Below are 19738 nucleotides of genomic sequence, written 5' to 3' on the forward strand. Positions count from 1 at the left end.
CAGGGCAGGTCTAGATAATACCTTTGGGATGGCTGCCAACAGGTTTTTCTACTCTCTGTGTATTTATGTATTCATTTTTACTTTTAGGGGAAGGAAATATCAAGCTAGTGGCTTCTTTGGAATCCTGCTTCTGGGCGATTCTGCAGCCCTGACTTCTGGTAGGGTACCACAGTGTTCGCCTTCCCTTAGCAGATCTGTGGCTCTCAGTGTGAATTATGAAATGAGCTTTGCCTGGGTCTGTTACATTGACTTTTGAGGGGTAGTCCTCTACCTCAGCGGTTCTCAACCAGGTAAAATTCTGCCACTCCTAAGGGGGTTTTTTGGTGACGTCTGGAGACAGTTATGTTTGTTATGTGTGTGCGCACGCACACACTGTGGGGCTTCTGGCATCTGTTGCATAGAGGCCAGGGAAGCTGCTAGACATCCCACGGAACACAGGATAGTGCCCACAACAGATAATTACCTGATTCTAAAAGTCATTAATGCTGAAATTGAGAAACACTATTTTATCCTTGGCTTTGAGTAAGAAGAAGAGAAAAAAACTGCCCAACTGAAATGCAAACTTAGTAATTTAAAGTAAAATCTAGTTGATAATACCATTTTCTCATCCACCAGCATGGAAGTGACCATCTTTTGTTCTGAGACAGATCAATTATTTATAACATACTAATGACACAATAGTCAAACTCCAATCCTGAATCATTTTGAAAGCACGTTCCTAAGTAATTTAAGTGAAGAGAGTAACTTTTCCTTTTGGTATTTACCTAAGTGGTAGTTATTTCTGTGAAATACCGTTTAAGAATACAGTTCTTTACCAAGTGAGTTTTAACTGAATAAAAATTCCAGGAAGTTCGTTTGATTCCATAGGTCTGGGGTGGAGCCTCAGATTCACTTCCTGACCGGAAACATCCTTCCAGTGAATGTGAATATTAGACATTTATAGAAGTCCAGTTTTTAATTTTTAGGTGAATGTAGCCATTATTCTGTCTCTTCTCTTTAGTTTCTTTGATGCTTGCATCCCTTACCTCAGTCTCTCATATGTTTGTACAGTTCGTTGTATTTTCACTATATTCATGGAGTTGTATCACCATCACCAATATCCAATTTTAGAACATTTCATTGCCCCCAGAAGAAATCCCAAACCCATGAGCATTCATTCCCCTTCCTACCCCTTCCTCCCTCCTCTGTAACTCCTGACAACCAGTAATCTACTTTCTGTTTCTGGATTTCCCTATTCCAAACTTTCCTATAAATGGAATCATATAACCTATGGCCCACTGTGTCTGGCTTCTTTAACTTAGCATAATGTTTTCAAGGTTCATCCATGCTGTAGTGTGTTATCAAACTCCCTTCCTTCCGATGTTTGGATAATATTCCATTTTATGGATATATACCATTTTGTTTAACTGTTCATCAGTTGATGGACATTTGAGTTGTTTCTTTTCTTTGGCTATTATGGGTAATGTTGCTGTGAACATTCGTTACACGTTTTTGTGTGTACTCTGTCTGCCCAGCTTCTGAGCTCTTTCTTATGTGTAGTTACTCTGGTGGGAGGCGCAGGGGTCTGTCATGGTGTAAAGATTTCTTTACGTGTTTATAGTTTGTCTCCTCCTCTGAAATGATTTTATTTTATTTTATTTCATTTTATTTTATTTTATGTCTAGAAGGTCTAGAAGTGTCTAGAAGGGATCAATCACCAAATAATCTTGGATTTATTTCTGACTTGTAGGAATCTCTTACAGCTGGGTTTTCCACCTGGAGGTCATCCAGGGGCCCTCCCATTAAAGGTATTAACATTATAAAATCCCCGTTAAATATTTAAATATTACTTAATCTTTAAAACAGACCTGTTGGAGAGCTGTCATGTATATACAGAGCACATGCATGATATTTGACGGCAATCAGGTAAGCATACCAGGAACTTTGTTTGATTCCAAAGGTCTGGGGTGGACCAGAGATTCACTTCCTGACCGAAACATCCTAGTGTCTGCTGTGCGACATGGTTTGCCGTAGCAAGGTTTTAAGCGTAGCATTTTCAAATTTTCTCAGTCTTCAGGAATGTATGATCTAAACTTTTGCTGTTTGACTTTGGCTTGTTAATATTCAGAAGATTAACTTCGGTTGTCAGTAACTGCACGATGCGATCGGTAACTCTGTGAAGTAAAGGCTTCTCCTTGTGTGTACTCTACCATCTCTCCAGTGTATTCACGTGATACTCTGCCATCTCTCCATAGTACGTCTTGAAACATAAAAGAAACGAGCCTGTTATCATTTCAGAGATTCTCTTTAGGGACCACACTGTTTAGCAGTCAGTTTAAGAGGGGTGGTGGGGGGGGACGCCTGGGTGGCTCAGTTGGTTGAGCAGCTGCCTTCGGCTCAGGTCATGATCCCAGTGTCCTGGGATCGAGTCCCACATCGGGCTCCTTGCTCAGCGGGGAGCCTGCTTCTCCCTCTGCCTCTGCCTGCCATTCTGTCTGCCTGTGCTCGCTCTCTCTCAAAAAAAGAGGGGTGGTGGGGTGGCTGATGGATGTGGAGTCCAGAATTACTCTTGATATTTGGCATATGCTCTGTGCTTTTACAGATTTCACTTAAAAAGGCAGTTTTTCATCAGATCGAAGTAAACTCACAAGGCATACAGTTCTTTGAATGACATCATAGAAGAAGTTAATTTCTCCCATAGGGAAGTGTATAAAATAATAAAACCGCCCATGTGGAAATTAAGGTGGGTCAGAAAAGGTACCCAGGGCCACTTGTGTACATCATGGCAGACATTTGTAGAATGTGTAGAAAATGCACTCCACAAATATCAGAGGCCTTGTGATGTTAGCCTAGAAACAGGACCGATGGTTGTTCAGCCCCAAGTGGAGAAAGTGAGTAAATTCTCTTGGAATGAATTATCCCACTTCTGCTAGACTAAAGATTTCTGAATGTCAGTCAGCATTTCATTTGTAAGTTATACAGAGAAAACAAATCATGCTTTAAAATAAATGCCTCAGATCTAACTAGCACTGACTAGGCACACGGAAAGAGGTTGGGCACTGCGGAAAATAGAACTGTTAACTCCTGTGCTTGACCTACCCTCTCAAGAAAGTCCAACTATATACACACAGAAAGGCAGCTGAAAGTATAAAACAGTCCCTAAAGAACAAATCATATGGGCAGTAAGTATTACAGGGACTGCTGAGTATATGTACCAAGCCACATAAATGTTTCTACAAACCTCGCAGCCTCCTAAAGAAAATTGTAAGCCTGATTTCTCCGTCTTGTGGAGAGAAGCTCGGCCACTGAAGACAGAGAGTAGGAATATAGAATCACTCACTTGGCCTTAGTGACTCACTGATGTCCTTTCTCTGGTGGAATTCTAGGAAGGATTTGGCTAGCATGGGTGGAAAAGAAGGGAAGGGGGATTAAAAGAGTTTTTCTGTTGGAAGTGGCCTTTAGAGTCTTGGTAAAATTCAGGCATAATGCCACCACCTTGCCATTCCAGTAGTTTTTAAAAAAATGCACTTTGATTTACACTTTGAAACTGGGAGGTGGGGGATTGTGACAAATCTTTTTTAAGAGTGTTTTTTAATATGAAAAATGTCAAACACACATAAACATTAAGCCTCCTTAGACTGCCATATCTGCTGCCAGAAGTTTTTTTAAAGGTTGGAGCAAGGAACCCTGAGGTAGCATTCTTTTCTCATGGTTAAAATGGACAGCCTCTGCTTATCTTTATTTTCTCCAGATCACATCCTCCATTGTTGATAGCTTCTCAGGTAATTTTGACATTCTACTCAATTTAAAAAGAAAAACAAGAGATATTTTACAGGGCCAGAATGAATTAAAATTCCTCCAGTACATGTTTCTTCTTGCCCTAAAGCAGAATAACTTGGAATAAACCCCAAAGCAAAATGACCCCAGTCAAACAGGTTCTGCCAGTGTAGGCAGTTAACTCACCAAGCACCCTCCTGAAACCACCCCCTCAACCCCCTCCCTCAGGCTTTGCTCCCTTCTCCCCAGGCAGCTGGGCTGGAAGCTGAACCTAGTGACTGATGGGAAGAGGTGTCACTGATTCCCAAGAGATGAAGACTTCCACATGTGGAACCTTGTTTTTGTTTAAGATCTTGGAAATGTCGAGCTGGAAAATAATGTTTGCTTCATTAGTTCATTGAAAAGAAATAGGTAGGGAGATCCATATTATAATTTTTTAAAAGTAATGATTGAACACGTAGAGCATAATTTTATTGGAAATGCGTTTGTTCATGAGATGATTAGTGGGGGAGGGGTGCAGTTTTTGTGGTGTGCCTGTTAAAAGAATTGTCAGATTGTCCATTTGGCCACAAAGGGTTTTCTGCAATGAGTGATAGTAGGACTCAGAAAGGTAGAGAGATGCTTTGTCTTGTACGCTAGGAGGATCGTGGAGGGGGAGGTGGGAGAAGAGATCCGGCACCTCAGGCAGAGACCATTTTTAGAAAGGACTACCATCTAAAAGTTGATCTGGACAGAAATATATTCCTTTACAAATTCATACTTTTAAAGCAGCCCCCCCCCCCAACCCACAAAAAACCATGGTTCCTGCTTCTATAGTTGCAAGGCTGTTTATTCCCCGTTTTGAAGACACCTCCCCCCCCCCCCCCCCCCACCGGCCAAACTACAGCTCTGGTTGGATCCACCCGGGTTGTTTTTCTTTCCTTCTGTGTCCCTGAAGTGGCTGTGGAACACAGGACCTGGTGACTGGTGTTGCTTTGAATTGATGATTGTTGGCTTCACGTGAGTCATTCGGACTGCATGTCCACCATCCTAGACTTCCCTGGTCCCTTGTGCTCAGTCTGCACTCTGTCTGGAGGCGCTAACCCCAGAAGTCATCCCAAGTCTTAAGTGTCCTCGTTTTGCTGAAGCCTTGGCTGGCCACCCTGTCTGAATGTCACTTCTCTGAAATTTTTTCACAATTTTGCTTTGTCTACTTTTTTCTTTTCAGTATTTGTTCCTGCCTAACTTATATAATTTATTTATCCTCGGCCCCTTTCATTAGTCCAGGGCTTTCAAACTCGAGCTTGCATCCTAATCGATTGGAGGTCTTTAAAATACAGATTGTTGGGCCCTACCCCAGAGTTTCGGATTCCCTTGGCCTTGGGGCAGGACCTGACATTTCTTTTCTTTCTTTCTTTCTTTTTTTTTTTTTTAAAGATTTTATTTATTTATTTGACAGACAGAGATCACAAGTAGGCAGAGCGAGAAGAAGAAACAGAACCCCTGCTGGGCAGAGAGTCCCATGCGGGGCTCCATCCCAGGACCCTGGCATCATGACCTGAGCCAAAGGCAGAGGCTTTAACCCACTGAGCCACCCAGACACCCCAGGACCTGACATTTCTAATAGTTCACAGGAGAAGCTGCTTTCTCAGGGGCCACATCTTGAGAATCACTGCACTAGAGACTAGATAAGTGAGGATTAGATAAGTTCCCTGAAGACAGTGGTTTTTATTGGTACTGTTTACTGTTGTTTCATCAGCAGCTACAAGAATGTCAAGCATGTGGTATGCATTCAGTAAATAGTTGAATGAGTGTTGAGTAAAACTGTCTGGAAAAGTAAGAGCTATAAGCAGTATCAAATACAAACACCCTATCAAAAAATGCTGTCACATACCTATTTTATAAATACATGCTTCTAACTATTGGGTATTTACCCTAAAGCTACAAATGTAGTGGTTGGAAGGGGCACATGCACCCAAATGTTTATAGCAGCAATGTCCACAATAGTCAAACTATGGAAAGAACCACCTAGATGTCCATCAACAGATGAATGGATGAAGAAGATGTGATATATATATGTGTGTGTGTGTGTATGTATATAATGGAATACTATGCAGCCATCAAAAGAAATGAAATCTTGCCATTTGCCATGATGTGGTTGGAACTAGAGGCTATTACACTAAGCAAAATAAGTCAATCAGAGAAAGAAAATTATCATATGATCTCTCTGATATGAGGAATTTGAGAGGCAGGGCGGGAGATTGTGGAGGGTAGGGAGGGTAAAAAGGAAACAAGATGGGACTGGGAGGGAGACAAAAAGAGACTCTTAATCTCAGGAAACAAACTGAGGGTTGCTGGAGGGGAGATGGGTGGGAGGGGTGGGGTAGCTGGGTGATGGACATTGGGGAGGGTATGTGCTATGGGGAGTGCTGTGACTTATGTAAGACTGACGAATCACAGACCTGTACCTCTGAAACAAATAATGCATTTATGTTAATAATAATAAAATAAAAGACAAGCTGGTAAAAAGAACCTAAATTAGGTGCGCCTGGGTGTCTCAGTCAGGCGTTGGACTCTTGATTTCGGCTCAGGTCATAATCTCGGGGTTGTGGATGGAGCCCTGCCTGGGGCTTGGTGCTCAGCTGGGAGTCTGCTTGAGATTCTCTTTCCCTCTGTTCCTCCCTGCCATGTGCATGTGCACACGTTCTCTCAATAAATAAATAAATAAATAAATAAATAAAATACAAAAGAAGAAGAAGAACCTGAATTATGTTTTTGCTCCATAGGAAGAGAAATAGAGACTCTGTAATTCTTTTTTTGTTTGTTTGTTTTGGGTAGAAAACAGCTTTATTGAGATATAATTTGCATATCATTCAATTCATCTGCTTAAAGTGTGCGGTTAAATGGTTTTTAGTGTATTTATAGAGTTGTGCAACTGTCACCACAGACGATTTTAGAGCATTTTTATCACCTCCAAAAAGATCCTGTACCCATTAGCAGTTACTCCCCCAGGCTCCCCCCCCCCCCCCCCATCTCCTAGCCTGAGACAATCACTCAGTCACTAATCTACTTTCTATCTCTATAGATTTTCCTGTTTTGGACATTTCAGATAAATAGAATTATACCATATGTGATCTTTGTGACTGGTTCCTTTCACTTAGCTTAATGTTTTTGAGGTTTACCTAAATTGTAACGTGTTTGAGTACTTTATTCCTTTTTACTGCCAGGTAACATTCCATTGAATGGATACATAAATTTTCAAATAGTTTATCTAATTTTCAGCCAGTGGACAGTTGGGTTTTTCCACTTTCTGGCTTTTATGAATGATGCTGCTATGAACTTAGATATATATGTTTTGCATGGATATGTTTTCCTTTCTTGTGGGTGTACATCTATGAGTTTAATTATTTGTTCATATAGTAACTATATTTTAACATTTTGTAAAACTGCTGTTTTCCAAAGTGGCTATACTATTTTACATTTTCACCAGCAAATGTCTGAGGATTCTAAATTCTCAGTAGAGTCTCACCAGCACTTGTTACAGTCTTTATGATTATATCCATTCTAGTGGGTTATAGAGGTGTCTGTCTCCTAGTGGTTTTGATTTGATGTGCATTTTTGTGATGGCTAATGATCCTGATTTTTTTTTTTTTTTTCATTTGAGAAAGAGAGTGTGAAGCAGAGAATAGAGAATCTCAAGCAGGCTCCAAGCCCAGTGTGGAGCCTGATGTGGGGCTCAGTCTCACAGCCCTGAGATCATGAGTCATATTCTCAACTGACTGAGCCACCCAAGCGTCCCTGAACATCTTTTAAACTGCCCGTTTTGTCATTTGTATTTTTTCTTTGGAGAAATGGCTATTTGGATTCTTTGAGGTCTGTGTAAATTTATGCTGTTTTTGTTTAAGAAGAAAATATTGGAAGAAAAATTGCATTCCACTTTTTTTGTGGAATAACCACAAATAAGCAGTTTGTCTACTTTTTCCATCATGCATTTCATGTTACCCACAGACCTTCCACACCTCGTTCAGGAGTCTCCTTAGATGCTTCCTTCTCAGCCGCGTTTGTTCGTCCTTCTGTGTAAAGAGGCACCCATCCCTAATCCCTCTTTCCAGTCTTATCCTGTTTTATTTTCTGAACGCACTTGTCACTCTGATATTACAATAAATTGCCCTGCTTTGTCTCCTGCAGTGGAATGCAAGCTCAGTGAGGGTAAGGACCCTGTTGAGTTCACTTGGTATACTGGTAGGGCCTCAGTAAATACTGGCTGAATGAACGATTGAGTAGAAGACTGGGCTCTGGAGTCCACCACTCCCTGGTGTTCTGGGAACTTGGGCAACCTGTTTAACTTTTCTCAGGTTTAACATCTTCATTTGTAAAGCCACAGTAGTAAGAGTCTTTGTGTTCCTCGGTGGTTCTAGGGTTAATTTCACTGGTGTATGTAAGGCACCAAAGGCCATGCTATGTACTATAAAGAAAAGAAAGCTGTTAGTTTTAATCGTTCTCCTTGCTTTTGGCATGTTATATAGAATAGTGACAGCAAGGAATATGTGTTTTCTTTTTAAAGGACTCAATTGAATCTGAATTTTGTTTCTTTTTTCCAGGGGATGCAGAGAGCAACTAATGTCACCTATCAAGCTCATCATGTCAGCAGGAACAAGAGAGGTCAAGTCGTGGGGACCAGAGGTGGTTTTCGTGGTTGCACAGTTTGGCTAACAGGTACAGTCAAGAGAGATAAACCAGCTAATTTCAAAAGCAGTGTTTATAGGGGCGCCCAGGTGGCATTACTCAGTGAAGTGTCTGCCTTCAGCTTAGTTCAGGATCTCAGGATCTCAGGGTCCTGGGATCGAGCCCCACACTGGGCTCCCTGCTCACTGGGCTCCCTACTTCTCCTTCTCCCTGCTGCTCTCCCTGCTTGTACTCTCTCTCTGTGTCAAATAAATAAATAAAATCTTAAAAAAAAAGTGGTGTTTATAGACAGCCTTGAACCGGGATGAAGCATATTTATTTAGATTTTGAGTTGTCCTTGTATCTGGAACATCACCATATGTAACTAACAACGTTGCTGGATTATAACATTTTAATAATTCCCTTTGTTCTTTATGGAATTCTTGTTGAAAAAAAGGGGATAACCAGAATGCATCTTAAAATTACTTTCTAGGGGACACCTGGGTGGTACAGTTGGTTAAGTGTCTGATTCTTGGTTTCTTCTCAGTTCATGATCTCAGTATCACGAGATTGAGCACTGCATAGAGCTCCACGCTCAATGTGGAGTCTGCTTCAGCCTCTCTTCCTCTCCCTCAGCACCTCCTCTTGCTTGTGTGCTCATGCATGTGCTCTCTCTCTCTTTAAAGTAAATAAATCTTTTTTTAATGCACACAGAATTACTTTCTAGTTGATAACTACATTACATTCTATAAGCTTTTTGCATGCAAACAAGACCTAGATTCTGCCTTCAAGAAGATGATGATGTAAACCATATGAAGAGGAACAATGAGTGATAAAGAATTTCTCATCCGTTTCTGTCATTCACCTTTTGGTTTGGCCTCTGATTGGTTCTCGCATTGGTCTCAGATCGTTTCTCGCACTGGTTCTCCCAGAGTCTCCCTTTAGGTCCACCTGCTGAGTGGGTTAATTGATCTAGATTTTGGTACTTCTAGAATCATACTTAAAATTTTGATGCATGTTGCCAAATAAACCACCAAAATTTTATATCTATTTACTCTCCTACCAAAAGTGTGGGAGGAGTTCCATTTCCCAGTGTCTTCATCAACGTGGATATTACCAATACTTAAAATATTTTCTGATTGGTGAAAAGCAACGTTCTTGTTTCGTGTGTGTGTGTGTGTGTGTTTAATTACATGCTTCAATTGTAGACAAGTCCGTTTCTATGTGAAGGAAGATACCATCCTCACATTCTTCTCATTCTGACATCTAGATTGTTGGTGAATTATTTTTTCATTGTCCAGGTTCGTAATACTTAGATTCTTACTTTTTCCTAATTCTTCATCTTAAATTTTTGTAATTGTTTGTTTTTGAGTACTATAAGTAAATTGATTCTGTATCCATCAACTCACTATCAGTTCTTTGATTATGGTATGCCCAGTCATGAGTTCTTTTTCTGAGTCCAGTTTTAAGTGTTCGTATTTCGTCATTAAGTGGTTTTTGAAAGATAGTGTTCACTGGATTCTGAATTTCCTGAGTTTTTATGTTTGAGAATGCCTGTCGTTTACGACCATTTGACTGGGTCAAATAGATATTTGGTTCAACTTTTTTTTTTTGTCTTGTAATTCTTTTTTTTTTTTTTTTTTAAAGATTTTATTTATTTATTTGACAGAGAGAGATCACAAGTAGGCAGAGAGGCAGGAGAGAGAGAGGAGGAAGCAGGCTCCCTGCTGAGCAGAGAGCCCGATGTGGGACTGGATCCCAGGACCCTGAGATCATGACCTGAGCCGAAGGCAGCGGCTTAACCTACTGAGCCACCCAGGCGCCCCTTGTCTTGTAATTCTTAAAATATTATTTCATTGTCTTCCAGTATTAAATGATATCAAGAAGTGTGAGACTCATTTGATTTTTTTTTTTTTTTTTTTTTTTTGGTTTTTAGAAACTTTCCTATTTTCATCTGGATCCCTGAAAAATTATCTCTTTTCCTATATTTTAGTTTTGCCTTTCTCGTTTAGGCCCCTTATCCATCTGTGGTTGATATTTGTGTGCAAGTGAGGGAGGGATCTATTTTGGTTTTTTTTCCCATGTGGATAATTCTTTGCCTCAAGAACATATATTGATAAGGGCATCCTTTTTTTCCTGCAATGCCAACTGTCATATGTCACATATCCACTTATGTGTGAATTTGTTTCTGGGCTCTCTGATCTGTCCTGTTGGTCTGTTCCTCTATTATTACCACATTGCCTTTTTACTATATACTTATAAGTCATCAAATCCAGTGAAGTAAGTCCTCTTAACATATTCGTCAGTAATATCTTGACTTTCTTTCTTTTTGCTCTTTGCTTTATTGTATACATTTTGTAATTGGTTTAACCAGTTCCTCCAAAATCTGGTAGGGATTTAGTTTGAGATTACATTGTATCTAGAGGTCAGTTTGGGGGAAAATCAATCTTTAGAAAAATTGGATAATCCTTTTCTTGAACATGGCTTTTTCCATTGATCTTATCACTTAGCGATGCTTATAAATACTGTTCATCAGACATAGTGCTTGTTTTATGATCTCATAGATAATCAGTTTTCATATATATTTGACAAGAACATCTAATCCCTGATGAGTATAATATTTTGTAATGTTTATTAGATCAAGCTTGTTAATTATGTTGTCAGATTTTCTATAGCCTTTGTTTTTTTCGGTTTTTTTTTTTGGACAGTAGTGTTGGAAACAGAAGTAAAGATTTCTTTTTGTTGCAGTTCAATAGCTTAACCAGGACCTGTCATGCTATTGAGTAGTTTGCCATTTTCCTGGAATGCAGTTTGTTTTTTCTCAGATTTTTATTTCAGATCAACTTTCTTTTATATTTTTAGATTGGTTGGTCTCCTAGTTTCCCAGGGCTACTGTAACAAGTTATTTCAAACAACGTGGTGGCTTCAAACAGCAGAGATTTATTCTCTTACAGTTCTGAAGGCTGGGAGTCTGAAATGAGGGTTTTGGTGGGGTTAGTTCCTTCTGTGAGCTCTGAGGGAGATTCTGCTCCAGGCCGATTCTCCTGGCTTCTGGAGGTTGTTGGCAATACTGAGTGCTCCTCTGTTTATAGATGTAGTGCTCCAGTCCCTGCTTTCATCCTCATATGGCCTGGTAGTGACACTAGTCACTGTATTTAGTGCCTATCCTGGTACTGTATGACCTCATTTTAATTTAACTAATTATATCCACAAAGACTCTGTTTCCAAATAAGGCCACATTCTTAGGTTCCAGGTATATATAAATTTGGGGGGAGGGGAATTAGTTATTCAGTCCAGTACATTTGGTTTCTTTTCTTCAGATATACTATTTTTCCTTATCTAGTTCTGGATTATCTCTCTTGTAATTTTGTGTTAATTTTCTCTAACTGCTCTAAGTTCTTTGCCTTCTTGTCTGTGTTCGCTGTAATCATCTCAATAAAATTTTCTATGTCGGTAATTAAATTTTCAGCAGTCTTCTTACTGTTTTTCAAATACAAACCAAGATGAATATATATACACACGTATGTATAAATAGGTACTCTTATTATCATTTGGTTGTCTCATATACAAAGTCTAAGAGTTCAGGTTTCAGGATTTTTTTTCCCCTCATACTTAGTGCTCACTGCCAGTTAAAAACAATAGCAAACAGAACCCCCTGCATCCATCTCTTTATTCAGTTACTGTTACTGTGTAACAAATTACCCCAAACCTAGTGGCATAAAACAGCCGTTTTAATTTGCTTACCATGTTGTGGGTAAGGAATTGAGGAGGGCTCAGTGGGGCTGTTTTCCTGACGTCTGAAGGCTCACCTAACTCACTTACTCACTCACTTGATGCTGTCTGTTAGCTAGGAGCTTAGCTAACGAAACCATCTGCTTGTGATCTTGCTAGCATGGTGGCCTCAGGGTGTTTAATAGCAGGCTTCTCTCAGATGCAGAGTCCAAAGAGAACTGTGTAAAAGCTTTTTCTGACTCTGCTTTGGAAGTTACACATTGTTGTCATTTTCACTTCGTCCTTTTGGTGATAGGAGAATCCCAACACCAGCGCAGATTCAAGGGTAGGGAATTAGACTCTACGTCTTGTTGTGACAGTGACGATGTCACATTGTCAAAGAGGTTTTAGGGTGGGAAATTCTGTCGCAGCCATCTTTGGAAAATACTGTCTGCTATAACCTTTAATACAAAGTGGTTTTTTTTTAGATTTATTTGAGAGAGAGCACGAATAGGAGGGGCAGAGGGAGGGAGAGAGAATCTCAAGCAGACCCCACACTGAGTGACCATGAATGAGATCATGACCTGAGTGGAAACCAAGAGTCAGGTGCTTGACCTGCTGCACCCTCCAGGGACCCCAATATACAATTTTTTTTTTTTTAAAGATTTTATTTATTTATTTGACAGAGAGATCACAAGTAGGCAGAGAGGCAGGCAGAGAGACAGAGGAGGAAGCAGGCTCCCTGCTGAGCAGAGAGCCTGATGCGGGACTCGATCCCAGGACCCTGAGATCATGACCTGAGTCGAAGGCAGCGGCTTAACCCACTGAGCCACCCAGGCACCCCCCAATATACAAGTTTTTAATGTATAAAGCAAGTAATACTATTGATCCTCCTAACATATCCACTTTTTTTTTTTTTTAGTCATCCTTCTAAACTATCATGACTTCTTTCAAGGGAATCAATATGTGAGACTTCCTTTTTTTTTTTTTTTTTTAAGATTTTAGTTATTTATTTGAAAGAGAGAGAGATCACAAGCAGGCAGAGAGAGAGGGGGAGCAGGTTCCCTGCTGAACAGAGAGCCTGATGTGGGGCTCGATCCGAGGACCCTGAGATCATGACCTGAACCGAAGGTGAAGGCTTAACCCACTGGGCCATGTAGGTGCCCCTAGACTTCCATTTTTATGTCTTGCTTCATTAGTTGTGAATTCTGTACTTACATACTCATCAGGGTGGCAAGTGTTAGTGCATAAATATATGCTTTCCTTTTCCTTGTTGTTATTTAGTGAGTAAACATTGGTAGAGGAAAGTGAGTTGAAGTAAGGATATTCTCTCAAAATTAATTATATTATAAATTGGACTCCCAGATACTTTTATCATGGTAGTCTATGGGATGTATTGATCCTGGGATATAAAGAGAACTTTATAATATTATTTTTACTTACTTTTGTCCTTTTTATTGCTTCGCCAGAAATAATTTGAGTGTATCACTCTGTTTTTACTTTGGCACGTGGCGTTGGAATAGTGGTAATGAGAATCCTTTGAAAATGAGTAATTTCTAGGATACCTTTGGGCATGGACAGGAGTTATTAAAAACATAAATGCTTGAGTAGGAAACCCTGTAGTCTTGGATCAAAATGGTGAATGGCCTGCTGTTGCAACATTAAGCCGGGAGCTAGAACCCTCCAGCACATTCAGAAAATACCATTCAGAAATGGTATCACAGCGCTGCAGTTCAAGAAACTAGTGTTAGTGTGAGGTGATACAGTATGTGAGAATGATGACGTGAAGGAGGCCATGAGGCTTCCTGAGAACCTGTAACACCACAGGATGTTTCACACTGAGAGAGCACGGGATCTGACCAGGAGGAAACAGATTTTGCCTAATGAGCAGCGGACACAATACAAGGAGGGTAAATTCTACCTTGAACCCCATCCGAAAGAAGTTCTTTGGGAAACAGAACAGAGAGAAGAATGGGCAAGGAGAAATCATGGAGTGGAAATCTGTGGTTGCAGCTGCCCTCAGATATTTTTAAGAAGTTGAGTAAACCTGAAATGTGCTGTTGAGAACTATTTGAGCTACAAATCTATTAATTTAAATAAACGTCTGTTGTAATTAAAAAAAACCCCAAAACATAAATGCTTATTTTATTAGAACCAAAGATGCTTTTCTAGCTCAGATGTATATCTTATGGAGAAATGCAGGAGAAGTATTACTGAGAGATGGCTATGAAAAATGAATGTAATTAAGCCTGTGATTTTAATTCCTTATAACTAAGTGGTTATCCTTCTAATGCTGCATTTGAACTGTGCTTGGACTGTTGGCTTCTAGGCTTATCTGGAGCAGGAAAGACCACAGTGAGCATGGCCTTAGAGGAGTACTTGGTGTGCCATGGCATCCCGTGCTACACTTTGGATGGTGACAACATTCGTCAGGGTCTCAATAAGAATCTTGGCTTCAGTCCTGAAGACAGAGAGGAGAACGTTCGACGCATCGCAGAAGTTGCTAAGCTGTTTGCAGATGCTGGCTTAGTGTGCATCACGAGTTTTATATCACCTTATACTCAGGTATGTGGCCTTTGTGTTGTTGCTGTTCTCATGTCGTTGATTGAGAATATGCTCTCACGGAGAACAAACTGTTTAAACATGGGCATGTGCTTTGAAGCTAAATTCAGATTAAAATAATTAACCTACAGCATTTCTGTGCTGTGACTTCTGAGTAAATTCAGTTTTGGTAAAACCTGCTATGAGCCCCCCCCCACTCCCACAAGGTAACTAAACTTGTTAACTCAAGCCAGTGGCCAAATTATTTCAAGCTTGTCTTTTCAATTCAGTAAACGTACAGTAAATACTCAGCATGTGTCAGACACCAGGGAGAGTTTTCAGTTTCTTCATGTGGGCCTGACTATGGCTTCTTTGCTCCCAGGTCTTCAGGCTCTTCTTTCCTTACACTCTTCCTTTTATTTTAGCACCAATTCACTGTTTTTAAAAATTTTTAAAAGTTTTTGTATCTCTCTTAAAAAATTTTATTCTCACTGTATGAGTTTTGTTTCCCTGCCTAGAAGACAGTCTTCTGCCTCTACCGATCCTTCTTTTCTTCATATCAGTTGACTCCTGTTTGTGCTTTGAGAGTCAAGTTAGGTGTCTCTTCCTCCTGAGTACCTTCTCTTGGTCCTTTGGGCTTACCTGTCTTTGGTGCCCTTATTATTTTGCCATAGTGCATTCTTCTGTTACAAATACCAGGTCATTTGTCAGTGGTGCTAATAGCAGCAGCTGTAATAGTAGTAGTAGTAATAAAAATCATAACAGTTAACATTTATTGAATACCAACTAGATACTAGGATATAATCGATTTAGTGCTCATCAGCCAATGGAGAAGGCAGATGTGGGGTGCCTGGGTGGCTCAATCAGTGAAGTGTCTGACTCTTGGTTTTGTCTGAGGTCGGTCCTAAGATCCAGCCCCACCTGAGGCTCTGCACTCAGCATGGAGTCTGCTTGAGAGTCTCTTCTCCCTCCCCATCTGCCCCTCCCCTTGTTCACTCACCCTGTCTCTCAAATAAATGAATAAATAAATAAATAAATAAAATCTTAAAAAAAAGAAAAAAGGCAGTGGTGAGGAGACAGATGTAAATTACCCAGGGTCACACATTGTACATGATAGAGCAAGGATTTGCACCCAGACAGTGTCGCTGGAATCCATGTTCTCTCCCACTATGCCTTGTTACCTCTAAACCCCACTGGCTGCTTGAAGTCTGAAACACATCTTACTTATCTTTGTAATCTTGATGTTAAGTTGGGCTCGTGGAACAGAGTAGATACTTAGTGTTTATTAAATGACAGCTTAGCTCAGATGTGAAAGAACAGGTGAATTACTATGTGGCTAAAGGCTTTGGGGCCAGAAACAGTGGACTGGAATTCAGCTCTGCTGGTTACTGTTATGACCTTGGCCAGTTGACTTGACCTACATAAGCTCAGATAATGCCTACTTCATAGGGTTGCTCTGAGGATTAGGTAAGTCATGCATCCAGAGCTCTCAGCACAGTGTGTGGTGCGTAGTAAGTATTCAGTAAATATAACAAATAATAGCACGGTTCTAGTGCTGTATTGTGAATTTGCATGGCTACTTGGACTTTTTTTTTAAAAAGCAACACTAAAATATGAGCTATTAGAATTATAGGGAAGTATCAAATGGAGTATTAATTATAAAATTCACTTAATTGAACCATGGCAGGAATCCTAAAAGGTCCTGTGAGGACTACTTTTCATTTTCCTGAAACATTGGAAACAATGTCAGTGTATCATTTTTAAAGGTTACCAGGTTATGAAGTATATAAAAGAATGATAGTTGTTTGAGTTCTTGCATCCTTGGATATGCACAGTTTTCAGAGTAATATAAGTAACTGATACTTTTGTACTTCTGGGAATTTGTGCAGCTCTTAGAAAAGGAGAGGGTAACACAGGATTTGGAGAGCTGTCAGCTTGGTCTCTAAAAGCATATGCTGATCTGCTTTTTGGCCTTCTTGTCTCCATAGTATGGAGCAGAATTTGTTGATCTCATCTCTGAAAGCTAACTAACAGTGAGGTTTGGCCTCTGCTTAGGATGTGTCAAAATCTGTAATATTTATATCAGACCATATAATATAGCATGTGTGTATTATTCCATGTCACCATTGAACTTGAGGATCTTGGTTCTAAAAATAAACCTGGTGGTTCCTAGCTAGTCTGGTGGGAGCCTAGAGATGGGAACAGTTGCAGTGTGTTGCAGCAGGAGATGAGGTCGATGTCTGTGGAAGGTCCTGTGTAAGAATCACTGAGGAGGTGCCACTTGAAATGAATCCGGAAGGAATCAGAGCATACCAGTGAGGTGGGAGGGAGAACACTGCCCTGGCAGAAGAGACAGTGCAGTGTCTGCCGCAGGATCGAAATGTCAGGGAGTTTGGTCTTTTGGGGAACTATAGGTAGTTTGTTATGACTGCTGTGCAGGATGAATGTGAGGGGAGATGAAGCTAGAGTGGTTTGCAGAGGTCCGATAATGAACCTTCACTGCTCAGAGCTTTGCTGCCCAGGGGACTGAACAGTTTGAGATTGTTCTAGTGAATGCTATCACTGGGCTTGCATTTTAGTAAAGTCGCCTTTGAAGCCCGGAATAAGCATGGCCTGGAGATAGGAGACCAGTGAGGAGGCTTTTGGAGTGAATTCAAGCAGCAATAATGGGAATGGAAAAGATGGGGCATTTTGAGGGCTCTTGAGCCCATAGCATCAGAAGGACATGATGCCTGGCTGATTGCTGAGTTTGCGGTGAACATGAAGGCTGGTTCTTTCTGAATAGAAGATGAAATGATTGAGGTGGAAAATACAGGATGGGGAGGGAGGAGATGATGATTTTATTCTAGGTGGGTTAGGTTTGAAATCTAGTGGCGTATCTAAGTGGGCCATTGGAAAATTAGTCTTGGAGTGCAGGAAAGCTGTGTAGAATTGAGAAAGATTTAGGAATCATTAACTTTATTCATTGAAACCTAGTTGAAATTAAGTATAGAGTAGTTATATAGAATGAGAAGAGAGCCATGTCTAGAAACTTGGAAAAACCTGCATTTTAAAGGACAGTTGAAATCAGTTAAGGTCACAACTTAATCATTCTGCTACATGCTGTGGTTGTAAAGCTAATGAAGAGTTAACCAATATATCAGAATAAGATCTATGACAGGTATATAGTGGGTCCTCCGAGAAGCCAGAGGAATCAAGGGCCCTCAGTCATTCTGGGCCTGTGAATTCCTGGAGGAATTCACCACAGAGCGTCCCTGTGAGGAGCACATTGCTTTATGCAGAAGAGAACAGTGGAGGGTTTCTGGCAGGGCAGATGACCAAGGCATAAGGCCCAAACAACCTGGTAGACCAGGCAGGTACTAATTATTAATAGAACATTAAGTGCAAGACTGAGAATGGTGGGGCCAGGTATAGAAAGGCCTGATGTCTGGGGTGCCTGTGTGGCTCAGCTGTTAAGCATCTGCCTTTGGCTCAGTTTGTGATCCCAGGGTCCTGGGATCGAGCCCCATGTTGGGTTCCTTGCTCCACAGGAAGACTGCTTCTCCCTCTTCTACTCCCCCTGCTTGTGTTCCTGCTTTTACTCTCTCTCTCTCTCTCTCTCTCTCTCTCTCTATGTGTCAAATGGATAAATAAAATCTTTAAAAAGAAAGAAAGAAAAAAGGCAGTCTGATGCCTCCCACTAAGAAATTTGGGTTTTACCCTTATGGTCTTGGGGAATCTCTGAAAAGTTAGTGATATGGTTAGGGTACAGTGTTAGAGTCTGGCTTTGAGTAGAGCAAAGCTAGAAGCCAGCACACTTTTAAAAGGGTGTAGCAATTGACCAGTTGAGGAATGAGGTTGAGCTAGGGAGTAGGGAAGAAATGCAAATTGGGTTGGTCTAATAATTAGAGGCAAAATTTGAAGGACTTTGTGACAGAATGCACAGGGGGTGGGAGAGTGGGGGGCAAAGGAAGGAACCAGATCAACTCTTTTTTTCTGGATGAATATGTTGCCTTCCTTGATTTGGGCAGTATAGGCAGGATTCCAGCTTGGGGGGAAAAGAGAATGAACTGTGTTAGGAACGTGCTAAGTTTGAGGTGGCTGTGGGTGTCCAGGTGGGTGTATTTAGGAGGAAGTTGGAAATGTGTGTTTAATTTCAGGAGAGAAGGCAGGGCTCAGACTTAAAAGAGTTGGTGTTTATGTCGTAGTTGACATTGTGAGGGCTGCTGAGAAAAGTGCTCAAGGACTTAATGTGAGCAGTGGGCTCCTGATGGACTGTGGGCAACAGCCGTGTTGAAGAGATGGGATAAGTAGGAAGAGCTGGGGAGCCTGCATTAGGAATAATCAGGGGGTAGCATCATTGCCACACACAGGGTTAGTAATGTGGAATGCAGCAGAAAGTCCTGTCATTTAAAGGCTGAAGAGTACGCATGATTAAGGGATTTTGTGTAATTTGTTAGTTCACTTGTTTTTCTTTCTTTTCTTCTTCTTTTTTTTTTTAAGATTTTATTTATTTGAGAGAGTGTGTGTGCACATAAGAAGGGGGTGGGTCCAAGGGGGAAGTAGAGTCCCTGCTGAGCACGGAGCCCTATGCTGGGCTGGGTCCTGGGACACCTGGATCATGACCTGAGCCAAAGGCAGACGCTTAAGCGACTCACCCAGGTGCCCAGTTCACTTGTTTTTTGTGACATGTTTATTGCCCCTAGGAAAAAGGTGGCAGAGAGGGCAGAGGCTGAAGATTTCAGATGGAGTAGGGATAACGGGTTGAGCAGGATCCGCTAGAGGGATGGGACTCTGGAATATGAAGGGAGAAGTGACAGGAGTGAGCGAGACAAGGGTAGCTGGGCAAATAGACAGGCTTACATGGCAGAGAAGAGAGAGAGAGCATTTGTGCCTGTGGATTTTCTTGTTGAAATAAGGAAGAGGAGAGTGGTGACAGTGGAAGTAGGCATGGTTTGTCAGAGGGACCATAAGAAATGAATGCTAAAGTGAGCTGGGGGGCGTCAAATGATGGGAATGGTGGGGGCGGACTTTGGAAACATTGGCCCTGCTTGTGTACAGAGTATGAAGGTGAGAAAATCAGTGGATCTCTGCGGGGAGGGGGGTG

The 19738-nt window shown here is 41.0% G+C and overlaps 1 protein-coding gene across 1 annotated transcript in view; it reads left to right on the forward strand.

Annotated features, from left to right (window-relative positions):
- PAPSS1 (3'-phosphoadenosine 5'-phosphosulfate synthase 1) overlaps nucleotides 1–19738 on the forward strand; it is a 101018-nt gene that overhangs the window by 6287 nt on the left and 74993 nt on the right. Inside the window, exons 2-3 of the mRNA XM_059171434.1 lie at nucleotides 8337–8451; nucleotides 14441–14676. Coding sequence (XP_059027417.1) covers nucleotides 8337–8451; nucleotides 14441–14676 — 351 coding nt within the window. The remainder of the gene's footprint in view (nucleotides 1–8336; nucleotides 8452–14440; nucleotides 14677–19738) is intronic.

The sequence above is a fragment of the Mustela lutreola genome, chromosome 1 (genome assembly GCF_030435805.1).
Source record: "Mustela lutreola isolate mMusLut2 chromosome 1, mMusLut2.pri, whole genome shotgun sequence".
NCBI lineage: Eukaryota > Metazoa > Chordata > Mammalia > Carnivora > Mustelidae > Mustela > Mustela lutreola.